The sequence below is a fragment of the Bison bison genome, unplaced genomic scaffold, assembly GCF_000754665.1.
Source record: "Bison bison bison isolate TAMUID 2011002044 unplaced genomic scaffold, Bison_UMD1.0 scf7180017864524, whole genome shotgun sequence".
In the NCBI taxonomy this organism is placed as follows: Eukaryota; Metazoa; Chordata; class Mammalia; order Artiodactyla; family Bovidae; genus Bison; species Bison bison.
This window is the reverse complement of record NW_011495075.1, coordinates 4,798,188-4,817,981: the sequence shown is the minus strand read 5'-3', so window position 1 is coordinate 4,817,981 and position 19,794 is coordinate 4,798,188. Positions and strand designations below refer to the sequence as shown.

Below are 19,794 nucleotides of genomic sequence, written 5' to 3'. Positions count from 1 at the left end.
AGAGTCCCTTGGACTGCAAGGATATCCAACCAGTCCATTCTGAAGGAGATCAGCCCTGGGATTTCTTTGGAAGGAATGATGCTAAAGCTGAAACTCCAGTACTTTGGCCACCTCATGCAAAGAGTTGACTCATTGGAAAAGACTCTGATGCTGGGAGGGATTGGGGGCAAGAGGAGAAGGGGACGACAGAGGATGAGATGGCTGGATGGTATCACTGACTCAATGGACATGAGTCTGAGTGAACTCTAGGAGTTGGTGATGGACAGGGAGGCCTGGTGTGCTGCGATTCATGGGGTCGCAAAGAGTCTGACACAACTGAGCGACTGATCTGATCTGATCCGATCTGATGTCTGTTGATCAACAGACACAATAGTGGTAACAGAAAATAACAGAAAATAGTGGTAAGCTGGAACTCCAATACTTTAGCCACCTGATGCGAAGAGCTAACTCATTTGAAAAGACCCTGATGCTGGAAAGATTGAGGGCAGGAAGAGAAGGGGACAACAGAGGATGAGATGGCTGGATGGCATCACCAACTCGATGGACATGGGTTTGGGTAAACTCCAGGAGTTGGTGATGGACAGAGAGGCCTGGCGTGCTGTGGTTCATGGGGTCACAAAGAGCCGGACACAACTGAGCTACTGAACTGAACTGAAGGAGTGGGGAAAAAATAACTTTTATTTTTCTCTTCATTTAGAACATTTTTAGCTTTACTGTGGAATTTCAATTCGCTAGAGGCAAGGACCTAGTAAAATGTAAGTATCCCTTTAAATAAAAGGGGTCATTTACAAGCCTATCCTTATTAACGTGTACATGGATTATAATAAGGTCAGAGTGCACAGGTCTGATTAGCTTTAGATGATTTTAATGTCAAAGGGACATAATTAGATTCTCATTGCAATCATCAGTGATTGACACTTAGTAAAAATGACCTTCACAGTTTCATTCTTTAGTTATGTTTAAGGATGACAAAGGGCAGGGCCCCTTCTCTGGGGTTAGCGTGTGTGATCCATTGGTCCCTCACGCTGACTCCATCCAGACCTGTGCTCAGGTGTGTAGGCTGTGTAGATGAGGACCCAGAGGCTTCTGTTCTCACGGGGAAGCTTTGAGAGCAAAAGAAAGCTTTGGAGAAGCAGGCCCCGATCTCACGTGTGCCAATGTTAACGATCGGAAATCGTACGTAAAAGGCACCTAGCAAGATGGCACCCATACCCAAGGGATTTAAAATATCTTTGTGGGAAAAGTCCTTGGTGAGTCCACGGACACTCTAGAGCAGGTGAGATGCAGGTGACACCAGCGAGCTCTAGTGCAGTCTGCTCAGCAGGGAGTCGTGCTGCAGAGTTTGCCCGTGAGCTAAGGGTGCTAAATTTGCAGTTGGTGGGTTAGCTCCCTCCTGATCACAAGGAAAGGTTCTCAGGGATGTGTGATGACAGTACACTTGTACTTCCCAGAACTCAGAAACTAACAACTCTTTCCAGGATAGACATACACTCTCATTTTCCTTGCACTGATTCATTTATTAAGCATGCAAGCACTTACCAGGCACTCGCCATGTGGTGGCACTGTGCTTGTCAGTAGAAGGGGACCAAGGCATCTGTGCTTTGAACTCTGCATTGAAAGGAAAAACAAATAATACTGAGTAGATAATTACTTTATTATAATTTTTATAAAGAACTTTATTTATGTTATCCTTTTTACCTGTCATGATAATAACAACAATATGAATTGGCTGACAACACTCTCCCTCTTACAAGTACTGCTGGGCATTTTATGTGTATTAACTAAATATCACCAATAAAACTGTGGGGTGGGCATCACTTTTATAAAAATGAGAGCTAAGGCACAGAGGTGTTAAGTGTCTTAATACAACTCATACTGTCTGTAAGTGGCAGCGTCAGGGTTTACACCCAGGTTCCAAAGCCCTTGCTCTGCGGGTCTGTCTCCCTCAGAAATGAGGAGGCAGGCTAATGACACGCATTCTAAGACCACAGGTATGGGAAACAGCAGAACCAAAATTTAAACCTCTGTCTGTCTTACCACACAATTGTGCTCTTGCCATTACAGTCAATTTGCCTCAATTTAGAATTTAAAACCTGTCTATAGAGATAGCTAGGTAGGAGAGAGAGAATGCCTAGTTTTTTAGAGGCTACAGGAATGCAGAGAAAAGAAACGTCTTAAAGGGCACATCTACTTCTTGAACTGTCCCGTGTGATCCTCTCATCATGTATATCAAAGTGAGCAATTTACCCTCTGATTTGCTCCACTTGATTTTATCAAAAGAGGTGAGAGTGAGAGCTTCACAGCCAGGCTTAAACGGGAATCCAGGTTTTCTTGCTCATTCATCCATTATTCAAGATTCCTATTGATTACCCACCACGTGTGGGCCATTTTGGCTACTTCCCGAATAAAGATGCATCTCTTGCCACGTCCCTTCCCCACCCCCCACCGTAGTCCCAACCCTGGAATTAAAGTTCAGTCTCTGCAGAAAGCCAGGCTCAAGAAAATTCAACCAGCCCCTTCCCTGATGTGGAATTCTTTGATCTGGAAATTTCTCCTCTGTCTCTAGCATTGTTTATAACCTATTTCATTCTAAAGGCAAGTTATTGTGGATAATTTGAAACCCCCAAATCCCAAATATTTGCTATTTGAAATACAAACTGTTATTAAAATGAGCTCCCCTGGTGGCCCAGCAGTAGAGAACCTGCCTACAATGCAGGAGACAGGGGTTCGATCCCTGGGTGGGGAAGATCCCCTGGGGAAGGAAATGGCAACCCACTCCAGTATTCTTGCCTGGAGAATCCCATGGACAGAGGAACCTGGTGGGCTACAGTCCATGGGGTTGCAAGAGTCAGATAGGACTGAGCAGCTAAACCACAGCAACATGACTGAAATTGTTAGATGGTTCACCAAAATGACAGGGTCCATCCAATTTACCATATTTCTGAATAAGGAAGAGACAATAAAATCTGAATAAAAATGTTTTCTTTTGACAGCTGAGTTCAGTTCAGTTGCTCAGTCATATCTGACTCTTTGCCACCTCATGGACTGCAGCACGCCAGGCTTCCCTGTCCATCACCAACTCCTGAAGCTTGCTCAAACTCATCCCATCCAACCATCTCATCCTCTGTCATACCCTTCTCTTCTTGCCTTCAGTCTTTCCCAGCATCAGCTGAATTAAGTCCTCTTTATCAAGTCAATGGTTGTTCCAATTATAGAAATCAACAGTGGCTTTTGAGATCTGGTTTAATATAGAAATCTTTATTAACTTCTAAAAATACCAAGGATATAAGCAAAATGTCTCTATAAAGACAGTAGACTTTGTTGTTATTTTAATAAAAACAAAAGTACAAATGAAAGCAATTCACTAACAAATGTTTACTTATTCTTCTTAAGAAAAGATCTTTGACATGACAGGGTATCAGAAACTATTCAGTAGATGTTGCTGGGAAAATTGAACTTATGTTCACAATTCCTCAATTCATCTTTCATTTTTATTTAGGTGAAATTAGGTTAAATGTACATTAAAAGTAGAAATAATATATCTTTAAAGCCTGTGCCTGTATCTTTAAAGGGAGGCCTGGCGTGCTGCCATCCATGGAGTTGCAAAGGGTCAGACAGGACTTGGGGACTGAACAGCAGCAGCAGCGGCAAAGCCTGTCCCTTAGCGTGTTAAAGAAGCGCCTGTCCGCAGCCGACATGCCCTTACTCCCATCCCAGGCAGCACTTTCCCCGGGCCCCGGCCAGGTCTCAGTGGCTTGAGGAGAAAACGCAGTGAAGTACCTGCCGCAGGGCAGTGAGCAGAGGACACTTCGTGTGTAATTGTGGGAGTGCACGTGAGTGCCCTCCTTAAAGGTGAGGCCTATTTTGGACTGCTAATTTAACCCAGATATGAGTAATAACACTAGTCCCTCCTACCTTCCTTCCTTCCCTTCTGCTAACAGACTTGATTCTTAGAGTAAATGAAAATGAGGACTCACCTCAAAAATGAGAGTGCTAATGGGGGGAGTTCAGTTAGGAAATCCTAGGAAAAGACCAAGAAGAGCTGTAATAAGAGAGCCTTTAAATAAAAAACAGAAACAAGGGTCAGTTGTTACCCCTACAAATAAATGCAGGTGGACTTGTACACAGGCCGAGTTTATACAAGAAGGGACATCTTTAAGGTACGATCTTGGCTTTGACTATGAAAACTCACAGAATAGGCACTGGGAACACACAGCAGATCCTCTGAACAGAAAACCCTCATCACAGCTCTCAATTCGCGAGCCTTTCTCTGAGCCCCGAATTTAAACGGCACTTGAAATATACAGTGAGATAGTGAAGATGTTCTTGTGTGAGAGCAGGTTATTCTCTCAGTCTAAACCTCATTTATCTCGGTTTGATCCTGACCGAGTCCAGGTGCTTTATTTAATTTTTATTGGAGTGTAGTTTTTCACAAAGTGTGTTATTTTCTGCTGTATAGTGAGGTAAATCATCTCTCTCTCTCTCTCTCTCTCTATATATATATATATATTCTCTTGTTTGGATTTCCTTCCCATTTAGGCCCCCACAGAGCACTGAGTGTTTGGCCTCATTGGTTACCTCCTTTATACATAGTGTTGCATGTATGGCATGTACTTGATGGGAAAGGTGTCTTTGCGTGTTGGATCAGCCCATTGGTAGTCTCGCTGTGTACGTGTGCACTTGGGTCTCTGTTGTGTGTGTATGTTAGTTGCTTAATTGTGTCCGACTCTGTGCAACCCCATAGACTGTAGCCCACCAGGCCCCTCCGTGCATGGGATTGTCCAGGCAAGAACACTGGAGTGGGTTGCCATTTCCTTCTCCGGTCTCTGTTGATGCTGCTGCTGCTGCTGCTGTCGTGTCCGACTCTGTGCGACCCCATAGACGGCAGCCTACCAGGCTCCGCTGTCCCTGGGATTCTCCAGGCAAGAGTACTGGAGTGGGTTGCCATTGCTTTCTCCGGGTCTCTGTTAAGTTTCCTCAAATAAAACTCCTGCAGTGACACTGTGTTAGTAAATGACACTTTTTTGGTTATTATTGTTACTGCTCCATTTTCTATTAATCCAGTAACTTTTTCCCAAACAATCTCTAAGCATCTTATATAACAATAAGAGCTAACATTTACTGACCATTTACTGTGTGTCTGCCAAGCATTAAATCTAGTGACTTTAGTTATCACAAAAACCCTAAGAAGTGGATTCTACTGTTTCTCCTTCTCTGTAGCTGAGGAAACAGAGGCTGTGCATGCCAGAGCCAGGCCCGACAGAGCGTGTCTCACTTCACAGGCTTTGCTTGTCATCCAACACACACACACACACACACACACTGGCTCATCTACTATGGTCAGCCGGTCTAAATACTGCCAAAAACATTGCTAATAAAAAGTTGATAAAATTTTTAGATTCTTGACTGATGATTTTTAAATCTGAGAATTACATTTCTGTTTCAGAGATAGGTGTATTAAAGCCATCAAGGACAAAGGAATAAATTGGGAAGATCCCATGGAGGAGGGCATGGCAACCCACTTCAGTATTCTTGCCTGGAGAATCCCATGGATAGAGGAGCCTGGCGGGCTACAGTCTAGGGTCGCCGAGTCGGACACAACTAAAGCGACTTAGCATGCACACATGCTGAGTAATCTTAGAGATGTTAAAATGCTTTTCCCTGAAATCACCTTGTGGTACCCAAAAAAATATATTCTTATAACTAAGCTAAATTACCCATATGGCTGTTTTCCAAATAAATCAAATTATTAGAAAATAAAAACACCCACACATAAGTAAATACTAATGTTTGTGTGCTTATAGTCTTTAAAACTGGTCAAGTTACTTTTTATTTCTTAGCAAATATACATATGTTTGCATATATACTTATATAAATGTATATTTGTATTAAAATATATACATTTATTTTAGCCCTAGCAATACCAAAATAGCAAATACAAAAGAATTACAGAAACTCTCTGAAACAGTTCCTTTTCCCCTGAACAGCGATTTCAGATTGCTCTTCAGCCCCTTGGGCTCCCCACAGGTGTCCCCAGAAAGTCTGGGGGCTGAGTGGCTGGGCTTGAGGTCTCCTCCCTTCCTCACACTGAGCTGCTCCTCGCTGCAGTTCTGTGTGTTGGGATTGCTCACGGCATCTTCCTTGGAGGAGTTCTGCCGCACTTAAGAAAAAAGGAAAAGTCCAAACTCCATTATTCTGGAACTTCTTACAATATCCAGTAGATGGCAAACTTTACTGCAAGAAAACAGCTGGGCAGCCTCTAAAGTGGTCTGAGGATAGCCGTGACACTTCACGTGCAGTAAGGTTTTCACACGGTGACCAAGGCTCACATGAAGGTTGGGAACAGCATCCTCCTCGTGCAAAGTTTTCCTGTGTGTGTCCATTTCACTCTTGTTCTAAAGGTATTATCATTATGAGAATTATTTCATTGTTCACTGAGTGTACACACAGTGTACATGGTACACTGGAGTAATGTATACACGATGGATTCTTTTCCAATTCAGGTGTACAAAAGTAGAACAATCATAACCCTTACATCGTGACACTCCCATCATTTGTCTCTGCATATTCCGCTTTCATTTTCTTAGTTGGCTATTTAATTTGTTGTTTTTACTAAGGCGGTAAATTGCAGTTCCTTTCTATATTTGAAAAAACTTATTTTCTTTTTGACAGGCTATGCTCTTTGCTTGTTTAGTACAGTCAGTACAGTCAGTTTAGTACAGTCAATTAATAACGCCTAGGCTAGTGGTTAAGACTTTGCCTTTCGTATTAAGAGGTCCAGTGGTTAAAATTTTGCCTTCCAATACAGGAGGTACAGGTTCAACCACTGGCCGGGGAGCCAAGATCCCACATGCCTTGTGGTCAAAAAGCCAAAAACTATAAAACAGAAGCAATATTGTAACAAGTTCAATAAAGACTTTAAAAATGGTCCATATTAAAAAATCTTAAAAAAAAAAAACAATGCTTAGGTCACAGTCTGTGGGCTTCCCAGGTAGCTCATTGGTAAAGAACCCTGCTGCCAATGCAGGAGATTTGGGTTCGATCCCTGGGTCGGGAAGATCCCGTGGAGGAGGAAGTGGCAACCCACTCCAGTATTCTTGCCTAGAGAATCCCATGGACCGAGGAGCCTGGTGAGCTACAGTCCATGGGGTCGCGGAGAGTCAGACATGACTGAGAGACTGAGCACACACACTCGCACACACGCGCACACACACACACACACACACACACAGGCTGCATTTCTAAGAGGGCCTATTTGCATCTCACCTAGGGCAACCCATAAACCCAGGCAGCAAATGGTGCCAATGACAACGTGACCCCCAGAGAAGACCCAGTAAAGGGATGTGCTTGATGGACCATCTGGTCCTGCAGCAGCACGGGAAACAGAACTCAGAGTGCGCAGGTAAGCAGCCCAATGAGTGTGTGTGTGCGTCTGTGTTATAACTGTTCCTGTTTGGCTTTGAAAAATATTTTTATTACATTTATTCAGCCACACTTTAAAAATCACTAAGGGTTATAAGGGGGACAACAATACACTTCTTACCACCTCCCCTTCAATTCCAGCTTCTCACTCTCAGCATGCAACTGGAAGCAACTACTTGAAACTCTTCTAGATATTTCTTGTAGTTTTCATTTGTATGTTTTAAAATAATAGGCTAGGCTTTATTCTTCGGTTTTAGCTGCTCGCACGATCGCTTGGAATTCTGCATATCCTGACATAACTTTAAGCTCCGTCCTCCTCTTCTCCTTGACCCCTCATGTCCTCCCCGTTTTCTCTGGTGTCTCATTTTGAAATTCCTCCTTGACTCTTCCTCTAGGTCCCTTTTTCTTCTACCTCCTGTTTCTAGTCTCTTGGTAAAACTCTTTTGTGGGGGTGAGGTGGGGGAGATTCTTCCCAACTTTCAATCACTCAGCTGAATTTTTAAATGTCTGAGACTCACATTTTTAATTTCTTGTTTTCTGGAAGTTTATTTTTATAACCCTTCTACTCATTTCCTTTCCGACTCTTTGAAAATAATAATTCTCAAGTTTACATAAATTTTGCTTATCTCCCTACACTGTCTCTGCCTCTTCCAAGTTACATTTCTTTGAAACAATGTGTGTTTTTGTCTTTGTGTTTGATCTTAGTTGGAGATTTTCCTCAAATGTCTGAAAATCTCATGCAATCTGTTCATACATTAGAAGGAAGTACTATTGTTTCTTAAGCTGATTAATAGATTCAAAAACACTCATTTATCATTGTTTTTTAGAGTATAATTGAAGTATAATTTAAAGTATAATTAAAAAATAACTCTCTACTGAGCACGTATGCATGCCCTATATGCTTACGTACATTCCATATAGTAGTTCTTATTAAAGCTGTTTGAAAGATCTTTCTTTATGTGCTAGGGTTTACAGCTTCTTAGGATTTATTCTAGAGTGGTCCAACTGGGTCATTTCAATAGGTAACATTCCGCATCAGTATCTGAAAGTATTTTCACTCAGGCTTGTCAAGAGAAATAATTCCCTTTCCTGCTTGGAATATACATCTGGCTCCTGGCATTGTTAGAAATGAATTGAAAATGAGGCTGGGGGGTGTCTCAGAATTCTGCATAGACACCCACTTAATTCTTCCACAAACCAGACTCAGCCCCACCCACATCACCCGTGCCTCTGAATCTGCCTTCGTGGGGGAAACACCTGCAGTTTCCTAGGGTGAGAGAGAGAACAAGAGCATCTAACTGCTCTCAACCAGTTTCCCAAACAACCTTCCTTTTCTCAGCTCCACTTGCATGATCATTTCAGAAGTGCGTGACACGTGTAATTCCTGAACCTGTTGGGGGTTCTGTGGCATCAGCTGGTTCTGGGGCTCTCCCGCTTTTGGCTTGGTGTCAGCTCTCTTTGGCTTCCTAAGTCTAGTACTTCTCACCCCCTGTAGTCCAGCTTCCAGTGTATATGTGTATTTATGGCTGTCTACTCCCTCAACCTCTGTCCTGGCTCTTGGAAGTTTATGGTGATTTATTCATTTCTGTATTATTTTAGGATTCGGGGTGGGTCTGATTTATTGAGGTATAATTTACATACAGTATGAGAAAACTCACCACTTTTAAGTGGCAAATGCATACGATTAGTAACTAGAAGCACACTCATGATATAGAATATGTCCATGAATATTTCTTTATGATCCTCTGCATTAAGGCCCTTCACCAGTTCCATTCCCCAGTGACCACTGAACTGTGTCCAGTGATATAATTACTCCTTCTCTAGAACATCAGGAAAGTGGAATCATGCAGCATGCAGTCTTTGGTCTGGCTTCTTTCACTTCGCATAATACTCTGGAGATTCCTTCATGTTGTTCTGTGGATCAGTAATTTGCTGAGTAGTGGTCCAATATATGATATATTAAAATTTATTTACCAGTTGATGAACATTTAGCTCTTTCCGGTGTTGGTCATTATGAATAAAATTGTTTTCTTTTTCAAACAATTTTTTGTATGGGCGTTATGATTTCATTTCTCTTGGGGGAAATGCCTAGGTGTGGGATTGCTGGGTCATATGGTAATATGACCATTTTATAAGACACTTCAAATATGTTTTTCAAAATTCCTACACTATTTTGAATTTCCACTGGCAATGTATGTGATAAGTAACTGATATAGCAAAGTAGTCTTTTAAGTTACGGTGCCTTTCTGAAGACAAAAGAGGATTTTTTGAAAATATATTGGGATCAAACCAACAGCACGATGTAACTATTCTGAATTTCTATGAACATAAGAACATTGCCTCAGAATATAAAAGTGAAAATTGTCAGAACGAAAAGGAGAAATAGAGAAAATTTATAGTCACTATGAAAATGGAAAGAAAGTGAAAGTCACTCAGTCGTATCCGACTCTTCGCAACCCCATGGCCTATACAGTCCATGGAATTCTCCAGGCCAGAATACTGGAGTGGGTAGCCTTTCCCTTCTCCAAGGGATCTTCCCAACTTATACATTGAACTCAGGTCTCCTGCGTTGCAGGCGGATTGTTTACCAGCTGAGGCACCAGGGAAGCCCAATATCTAATCACTATGGGAGGTTTTAATATATCAACCTCAGCAGAGAGAAGAAGTAGAAAAGAGTGAATAATGCTATAGAAGATCTAAATAACAGTTAACAAACTTGATCTGATTAATTCTTTCAGATTTTTAATATGGCAAAGAATAACTCACAATGGAAATTAGAAAACATTTTAATATAATAAAAAGCAATTGTGAGAAACACAGCAAAGCTGTATTTTTAAAGAAAAAAATTATCATATTAATAAATTAGAAGAAATCCAAAAAAGTAAATAGCAAGTTAAAAAGAAAGTAAAATTAAGGGGGGGAAAAAAAAAGGTAAAAGTAGAAATCTGTAGGACAGAAAACCAAGAAACCAAGATAGTATAGACAAACTCTACAAAATCAAAGCTCATTATTTGAAAGATGAATACAATTATTAATACATAGACAAGAAAGATCAGTTATAATAAAGGGGGCATGAAGGAGAGTTTTGTTTTCTCCAGGTGCCCATTAGCACTTGGTATTGTCAATCTTTGTCATTTAGTCATTTGAGTGGGCGAGCAGCAATGCGTGTGCTCAGTCCTGTCCAACTCTCTGAGACCCCATGGACTGTAGCCCTCCAGGCTCCTCTGTCCAGGGAAACTTCCAGGCAAGAACACTGGAGTGGGTTGCTATTTCCTTCTCCATTGAGTCGCCATACTGTTTTAAGCCATACAGGCTTTCCTGATGGCCCAGATGGTAAAGAATCTGCATGCAGGGCAGGAAACCTGGGTTCAGTCCCTGGGTCGAGAAGATCCCCTGGAGAAGGGAATGACAACCCACTCCAGTATTCTTGCCTGGAAGTTGCCACGGACAGAGGAGCCTGGCAGGGTCCACGGGGCTGCGAAGAATCAGACACGGCTGAGCAACTAACACTTTCACTAGGCTTTTCATGGGGTTTAGAAGCAGCAGAAGTAAACACTTAGGTGGATATCACCATGGTTAAGCAGGAAACTCCACCCAGAAGGATCCTAACTTCTAAAATAATGCAGGAAAAAGAAATGAACTTTGGAATCAGACAAATCAGAGGTTCAAATCCCCCTTCTCTATGACCCTGTAAAAATAGCTCATTCCCTATAAAACTCAGTTTTCCATCTGTAAAATGCTTTGCACAAATGCTGTTAGAAGTTTACTTTTAAAATTGCACCGTAAGGGCCTAAGACATAAATGCTAATTTCCTTTTGCTATGTGTTTTTCTATACAAATGCTTCAGTTAATGGCTTAAATGAAAATACTTCATTTTTAGATTTTTTTTTTGATGTGGACCATTTTTAAAGTCTTTATTGAATTTGTTACAATATTGCTTCTGTTTTTCTTTTTTTTTTTTTTTTTAATGTTTTTTGGTTGTGAAGCATGTGGGATCTCAGCTCCCTGACCAGGGATTGAACCCACACCCTCTGCATTAGAAGGCTGTTTTAACCGCTGGACTACCAGGGAAGTTCCAAGATACTTGATTTTTTTGTGCTCCAATTAAACTTTATTTATAAGACAGATGGCAGGTCAGATTTGACTCACAGGCTACAATTTGCTAATGCTTGCCCTAGAGTTTACAATATACATCTTTGACTTATCACAGTATGCCTGTAAATAATACTGTACCTCTTCAAAGTATCTCTTAGGAACTATGCTACAGTTCACTTTCACTTTTTTCCTCTCTTACTTTCCACTGTTATTCCAAGATACCTGATTTCTGAAGGAAGGGGAAAACCATCATTATTACCACTAACAAAATGCAACAAAACAAAGCAAGATTGAAAACGTAATTTCCTCATATGCCTAGGACGGTGAGAGTTCAGAGAGCAGAGTTGCGATATTTATTTCTCCTTTTTTTTTAGTTTGGACACAGGAACTCTAAGTACTATACATGTTAGAACTTTTGAATATCTCTTCATTTTCCTCCCTATCCTCTGCCCTCTGCCCCCTTCTCAGACCTCTGCCTTCCCATACTTTCATGCTTTTCATACGATTGGCAGAGCAATGCCCATACCTCTCATGCTTTTTCTTTTTTTCTTCTGAAAACAATGCCATTCCTTCACTTGCATTCATTTAAAAAGACATCTCAGATATATGTATACTTATGGCAACCTACTCCAGTATTCTTGCCTGGAGAATCCCACGGACAGAGGAATCTGGCAGGCTACAGTCCTTGGGGTCTCAAGAGTCGGACACAACTTAGTGACTAAACCACCACCACCACCATGGTTGATTCACATTATTGTACAGCAAAAGCCAACACAGCATTGCAAACCAACTGTCATCCAATTATTAATAAATTAAAAGACATCTCCAGTACCTTTTCTCCAGTGAGGCTTTCCTGGTAGGCTTGCCCTGGACCCTGTGATCACACATCACCCTTCCTCCCATGTTCTGTTGTGACATCTCTCCGCTCTATTCCAGTAGGTATGCACTGAGCAGATACTGTATGACAGGTAATGTTACAAACCCAGAAAACACCAGAGACAAGGTCTTCCCCTTTCCTTAGTGGAGCTAGAACTGCAGTGAGGAAAACAGAAAACAAACGTGCACAGAGAAATAAGCACACTTCACATATATATGAGAAAGTAAAACATGATAAAGGTTTAGAAAAGGGGTTCAGAGAAAGCTTTTCTCAGAAAATGACATTGTAGCTAAGACATGAACAGCTAGAAGCCAGTCATACATTTGACGATGTGATTGGAAAGCCAGTGCTTGAAAAAAAACAACTATGGGAAAAGGATGATTGGTTGAGTTTTTCCACAGGGACTAGAAAAGGTCTGCTCTCAGATCAACCCTCCTGATAACACATAAGCATATGTTAACCTTCTGTGCACAGGCACTGGAGGGGAACTTTCAGCTGCCAGAAAGGCTCCAAGCAAGAGAACTGTGAAAACCCTCACTCTTGTGTGATGAACCAGTCAATCGCTAGCTTTCCATCTTCCCATCACACTCTCGGTGACCAGACCACATTAAAGAGAACCAATTCTCTTTTTGCAGGAAGAGATTTACCACTTTTACATATTTCTCAAAGTTTTCATGCTACTTTCTTCTGACAGTAGTTTATTTATGTCTCCTAAGAGCAGACTATTCATTTCATAATTTTTAAAATTATAAGCCTAGACCATTACCCACTGTTATATTAGGAATATTGTGAGACTGGAAGTAAAAATAAGAGAATGGTGTACTAGATAAATCCATACACAAAAGATAGTGTTTTGTGATCTGATGCAGTTGAGTTGCCAAATCAAACAGCTTCTCAATATACATAATTAAGAAAATAACAATGCTGTGATCATAATATGTGTAGATTCAGGGGAAAATTATACACATGTAAATATCCAGTGAATTTGGGGAAAAAAATCACAGAAGTATTGCTTTCTTGCGGTCATCATTCCAATGAGAATTTCAAAAATGTTTCCCTAGAACAGAGAAGCTTTCAGAAATTTGGAAGTCCATACACTTTACATTTGCTTCCTTTCGGTGGGACTTAACCTGTCATCTGTACGACGCACATAATATTTGTTGCTGGGACGATTATGAATAATATATGCAAAACACCTGACATGCTTGGTACACAGAGTAAACCTTCAGCAAATAGTTGGTGTTTAAATTTATATTTTCATTCTTCTATGCTTTTCTTTTTAGACCACACATGATGATTGTAATAAAGCAGTCATAAGCCAAAATGTTGTGTTCATTCAAATATTAGTTTCAGTTAGACAGTATATTCAGAGACAATTTTGTATCTCATCTCCCAGGATACCCCCAAAATCCTCCATGAAAGAATGTGAATTTCAAAATTTAGGGTTTATGGGGCAATTTAACAATTCACCCCATCCCTCAACAGCACTTCTACCTGAGAAAAGGAAAATGCAAGAGAAGCAAAGAATCTGAAGCCAGTCATTTTTGTTTCTTACTAGCAGCTATATGAAAAAAAATGACAAATCATCATTATGACAGAGCTCATTATTAGACATCATTTGACAAATTCATCGCTAGAATGCAGTCAAGTTTGCATTCTATTAATGAGTTCATTTGAGGTGCATGAAGAGCGGAAGTAAGGATGTTCTTTAATTTTATCATCCACCATTTGTTTGCATGCTTCATCTGATGTTTTTCCTTGTAGGTTCCTTTTGCAATAAAAATGACACCAAGTGCCTCTCCGATTCTTGCCAAAACAATTCTACGTGCAAGGATTTCTCAAAAGACAAGAGTTGCCGTTGTTCAGACACAGCCGTTCACGGGGACAAAGACTGTGGGGAGGAGGAGGACCCCTGCCTCTCCAGCCCCTGTCCTGGACATGCCACGTGCACCCGCGTCCCGGGGGAGAGGCGCTCTCGGTGCAGATGTCCTCCCGGGCACAGCGGGGCCGGCTGCGACACCGCCGCTGGCCCCTGCGGGCCCCGCTCCTGCCTGCACGGGGGCGTCTGCCACCAGGACCCCGGGCCCCCTGTGTGCGTCTGCCCCGCTGGCTACGCGGGAAGGTTCTGCGAGCTGGACCTCGACGAGTGCGCGTCCAGCCCCTGCCTGCACGGCGCCGTGTGCCAGGACAGAGGCAACGGCTACTCCTGCTTCTGTGTCCTGGGCTATCAAGGCCGGCACTGCGACGTGGAAGTGGACGAGTGTGTGTCGGAGCCCTGCCGGAACGGGGCCACGTGCCTCAATGAGATCGGACGGTACACCTGCCTCTGCCCGCGCGGGTTCTCTGGTAAGTGGGGGTCCAGTCCGGGGCGGGGAACCTAGCCCTCTGCTTAATGTGATGGAAGCAGAAGAGACCTTGAATGGCCCATCCAACTGCTTCTGAACATGGCCTTGACAGGAGCTCATCAGCAGATAGGGGGCCTCCTAAACTACTCAAAATCCACCCAGCTTGAGCGTTTGTCGCCGTTGTTATTGTAGATGCAGTCTAGACTTAAAGGGCGTCTGGGACCTGGGCTTCGGGGTCAAGGCAGTCCAGTCTCCCCATCAGAGCAGACGCCCTTCCTCCCAGGGCCGTGGGGCGGCCTGGTGGGGGCTGGCCACGGATGGACACAGGATGTCGGAGTGTGATAAACACACCAAGGATAGCAAGGCTGACGGAGAATGGCCTTTGAGATAAGTCATGATTTTATTATTTTAAAAAGCCACTTCTTGCTGAATCTCATGGAAACAGCAAATAATAAACCCATATATCTATTCACAAAGTTTCTGCTGATGTTGATTTAGTAACAGAGTAACAAGTAGCTCATTCATTATAAGGCTCCTGCCTGCTCAGTCACTCAATCCTGTCCAACTCTTTGTGACCCCGTGGACTGTAGCCCACCAGGTTCCTCTGTCCGTGGGATTCTCCAGGCAAGAATACTGGAGTGGGTTGCCATTTCCTTCTCCAGGAGATCTTCCCCACCCAGGGATTGAACCCAGGTCTCCTGCATTGTAGGCTGATTCTTTTTCATCTGAGACCCCAGGGAAACACAAGAATACTGCAGTCCCCTTCTGCAGGGGGTCTTCCCCACCCGGGGATGCACCCGGGTCTCCACACTGCAGGTGAATTCTTCACCATCGGAGCCACCAAGTAACTATGATTAGTTACTACTTCCATAGTAGTTTGCGTCTCTATTAAAGAACTCCCTGTATTCTGTTCTCTTCTTCAGATTATCTGTGTTTTTGTCTCCTCCCACTAAAGTGTTAGTTCTGAAAGAACAGAAGTCATGTTTTCTGTTTATTCTTCAATTCATCAATACTTTGGGAGTATTTATTATACTAAGTTAGTGAATTAAAAAGAGGAGTACTCAGCACAGTGAATCATGGTGAAATAATAAACTGTTAGTGAATTGTTCTAATTAATTCTTCCTCGTTTCTGGGTACTCTTCCTAGTAACAAAACTGGTGTAGATAGATATTAAACTAGATTTTACTTTCTCTATTACTTTATGCATACTTTACGATGGTAGAACACGTGTCCCATGGAAAATTATTTTGTTCAGTATCTTTAAATTATCTAATATGCTAAAAATTACAGGCATACTAAAGTAGCTCATAAAACAGTACTACCTCATGAAAAACCCTTTGTTCATATTCCATATTATCATGTCCATTCTTTTGAGTTACAGCAATTGAATTTCAATTATTAAAATTTTTAATTTTTTATTGAGGTAACTGACTTATAACACTACATGTTTCAGGCACACAGCATTATATTTCCACTTTTGTATACACTACAGTGTGCTCACCATCAAAATCAATTCTATTAGTGTTTGAATAAAAATGAGAAGTAAATTTTTATAGGACTGCTTTTGGGATTGCATCCGTTTATAAAGTCACATTGGAAAACCACTATAGCTTATTAAGATACTATCTCCTGTTTCCTGCTCCTAGTACAATATCATGAATGGTGACTGAAAGGAACAGACATAAAGGCAAATGTTTCAGCCATATAAATTAGTTTTCTACAACAGCCTTATAATTGCAAAAACATAGCTTGAAAAATTATGTTTTACAGTGTATGTGTTTTGTTTTTTTTTTTTTTACTTTTACATTTTAATTGAATTGTAAGGTTTCCTTTAAGTGGTCTAAATTTGGCATAAAAGATGTCAAGGATGTATCCCAAATGTGAAATGCCTCTTGTGGTCTTTCCTCTGTGCACCTCTGTGTCCTCGTCCCTCTTCTTACGGGGACACCAGTCTGACTGGAGTAGGGGCCACCTTAACAGCCTCACCTTAGTGACATGCTCTTAGTTCAAGTGTTTGCAGTGGATCATTCTGAAATTGACATCTTCCTTAGAATTAGCCCGGTTGACTAATAAACTTTTTTCATGTTAAAAATGCCTGCAGTATGAGATAAATAGAGCGATGAGAGGGCATGGGGAATGCCAGTTGGATGCATGATGAAGTGAAGCAGTATAGGAAAATATCTTGGTTCCTCAAGTGAAATAGATCTTTGATATAAAAATAATCTTTGGGGAAATAAGAAAAAGCACTGTAATAAATGTATTTATTGATTGTAAGATGCATCTCATTTCACAAACAAAAATGTATGAAAATTTATTTTTTTATTCAAGAAAATGTCTTAGTATGTGGAGATTAGTTAATACATGGAGACTAGTTAGTACATGGAGACTAGTTAGAAAGCATTGCAATACCAGGTGTAAGACATTAGGACCAGTCTGGATGAGGGACTAAACGCAGGTAAGGGAAGAACAGGTGTTCACATCATTAGGAAGAAGACTTGCTGATATTATCACAGCCAGAATATTTTCAAACTTATTTTACCCACAAAAAACTTGAAATCTCTAATATGAAAATGAGAATGCATTAAATATTCAATTGCCATTTCCAGCTTAATGAATTTGTAATCTGTTTCAGTGGTTCTCAAATCTTAGCATGTAACAGACTCACCTGGAGAGTTTAATAAAATACAGCTTCCAGCTCAATAGATCCGAGGTGAGGTCTAAGAGCATGCATTTATAACAAGCCCCTACGTGGTGCTGCTGCTGCTGGTTTGGGGACCACACTTTGAGAGAACACTGATGTAAACAGTTAAATGGGTTTTCACATGACATCTTTGATTCTTATTTTGCAAAGCCTGTAAGACAAGGATCAACCCAAAGTAGTTATACATGCATTTGTATATATTTATATTTTATTTTTTATATAGGGCTTCCCTAGTGACTCAGACAGTAAAGAATTGGCCTGCAATGTGGGAGACCCGGGTTTGATCCCTGAGTTGGGGAGATCCCCTGGAGAAGGAAATGGCTACCGACTCCAGTATTCTTGCCTGCAGAATCCCATGGACTGAGGAGCCTGGCGGGCTATAGTCCATGGGGTTGCAAAGAGTTGGACACAGCTAACACACACACACTTATATATTTATTTTTATATGTACTGCATATGTATGTGCATGTATATAGTAATTTTTTTTTACTAGAAAAAGTTCCAGATAAATGATATGGGTAAAAATAAATATTTGAGTTCATTCAATCATTAGTGAGTGACTTTGGAGTTTTTTTTAATTTGTGTCAAAGTATAATTTACACTATTATGTTAGTTTCAGGTGTATAGCAAAGTGATCCGTCTTTTGGATGGATCATTTTCAGATTCTTTTCCATTCATTATAGGTGATTAGAAGATAGTGAATATAGTTCCCTGTTGTATATAGTAGGTCTCGGTTGTTTTTCTCTTTTATATGTAGTTTTGAGCATCTGTTAATCCCAAACTTGTTGCAGAGTTTTGAGCAGAGGACTGAAAATGTTCGACTTGCATTTTAACAAAATCACTCTGCTCCTTGTGCTGAGGATACACTGAAGGGAGAGGTTAGGGTAGGATTAGAGTGCCAATGAAGGGTGATATAATAATCCAAGAAAGTGGACTATTATTTAAGAGGAAAGAGTGAAAGAGAAGTATCACATTTTAACACCACCACCTTGTTTCCTTTAAATTTTAGGACAGAAATGAACACTGAAGGGTCATGAATGATGCAAACAAGAGAGAGCACGCGTTCCCTGGCCTGCTCTCTTCTGCCCTCTGGTGGGAAATCCAGATTATTCGGCACGGGTCTGCCCTTCACAATAGTTGTAGCCACAGGGAAGGCCCCCTTAGAGGCTGGCGGATAAACCATGTTATCATGCAGCTTCTTTCTGCACACCTGAAACTTACTCTACTTCTCCACATCACATGATATAGATGCTACTTACTTAAAATCTATAAGACTATAAGACCTTCTCTCTCTCTCTTTTTTTTTTTGATAATTCTTCATGTTCTTCTCTAAGCTTTTTCCAATAGTCCTCAAAAGGTAGCCAGCTCTGACACTGCCATTACAGTGGCATTTATCAAAGGCATAATTTGAATTTCAGTCAATGTGGAGATTCTCACCTAGGCTTGATGTTCCATCTGTTCTTAATGTATTTTTGTTCAGGTAAATCACTTTGAAGCTATGGTGAATCAAATGTGTGATTGAATGGTCATGAAAATAATTTGGGGAACATAAAAGTATTATGTAAAATATGATCTTATTTCATGGAAAATATTTTTATTACCATTACTATTGAAAGTTTTTTGTTGAAAGTGTAATCCTATTTGCAAAATTAAGACATGAAACTTAATGAACTTATATCCATTACCAGGAATAATTTTCATAGATAGTCCATATTTATATAAATACATGAGGCACCAGTTTAAAGAACACTTAAGTATTGATTCTGGAGTACCTACCTAGATACCTCAAATTTTACTCACCATATAATACACCCATAAGAATTATCTTTCAAATTCCAAAGGCAAATAATGTGTAACAGCCTAAAGAGAAATTCTGAATTTCACAGCCTATATCTTTATTTTATCAAAGGAAAATGGTAGTTTTCCTATACGCTCTTAATTGTGAAATTGACGAATTTTTGGTGGGGTCATGCAAAGGCAGTTAAATACTGCTCAGGGCTTTGCTCAGGAACAGAACCATTTGAAATAGTTTTCATGAGAAATGCAGTTTCTTGCTGTTGACAAATGTTTGTTGAATGAGAGCACAAAGTAACAAATGCTATTTGCTCAGAAAATATTCATCACAGTTTTGCAAGCACTGGACACTGTGCCAGACCATGGAGACCTAAAGATGGCTAAGACAGAATTTATCCCTGACAAAATGCTCACAGCCTATTCAGGGAGAAAGCGTGTGAACAAAAATTACAGTCTCTCTCTGAACAGAGTGCTGGGGAAGCAGGAAGAAAGATGCCACTCAGAGTCAGGGAACACTCTGGAGAAGAAGTGGTCCGTGAGCAGAGCAGGGTGCACCAGCT

General features: G+C 41.0%; 1 protein-coding gene across 1 annotated transcript in view; it reads left to right on the top strand.

Moving 5' to 3' along the window:
- The window catches only part of CRB1 (crumbs family member 1, photoreceptor morphogenesis associated), a 193,616-nt gene that overhangs the window by 26,843 nt on the left and 146,979 nt on the right, over nt 1–19,794 (top strand). The window contains exons 2-3 of the mRNA XM_010831101.1: nt 7,271–7,402; nt 14,159–14,740. Coding sequence (XP_010829403.1) covers nt 7,342–7,402; nt 14,159–14,740 — 643 coding nt within the window. The 5' untranslated portion in view covers nt 7,271–7,341. The remainder of the gene's footprint in view (nt 1–7,270; nt 7,403–14,158; nt 14,741–19,794) is intronic.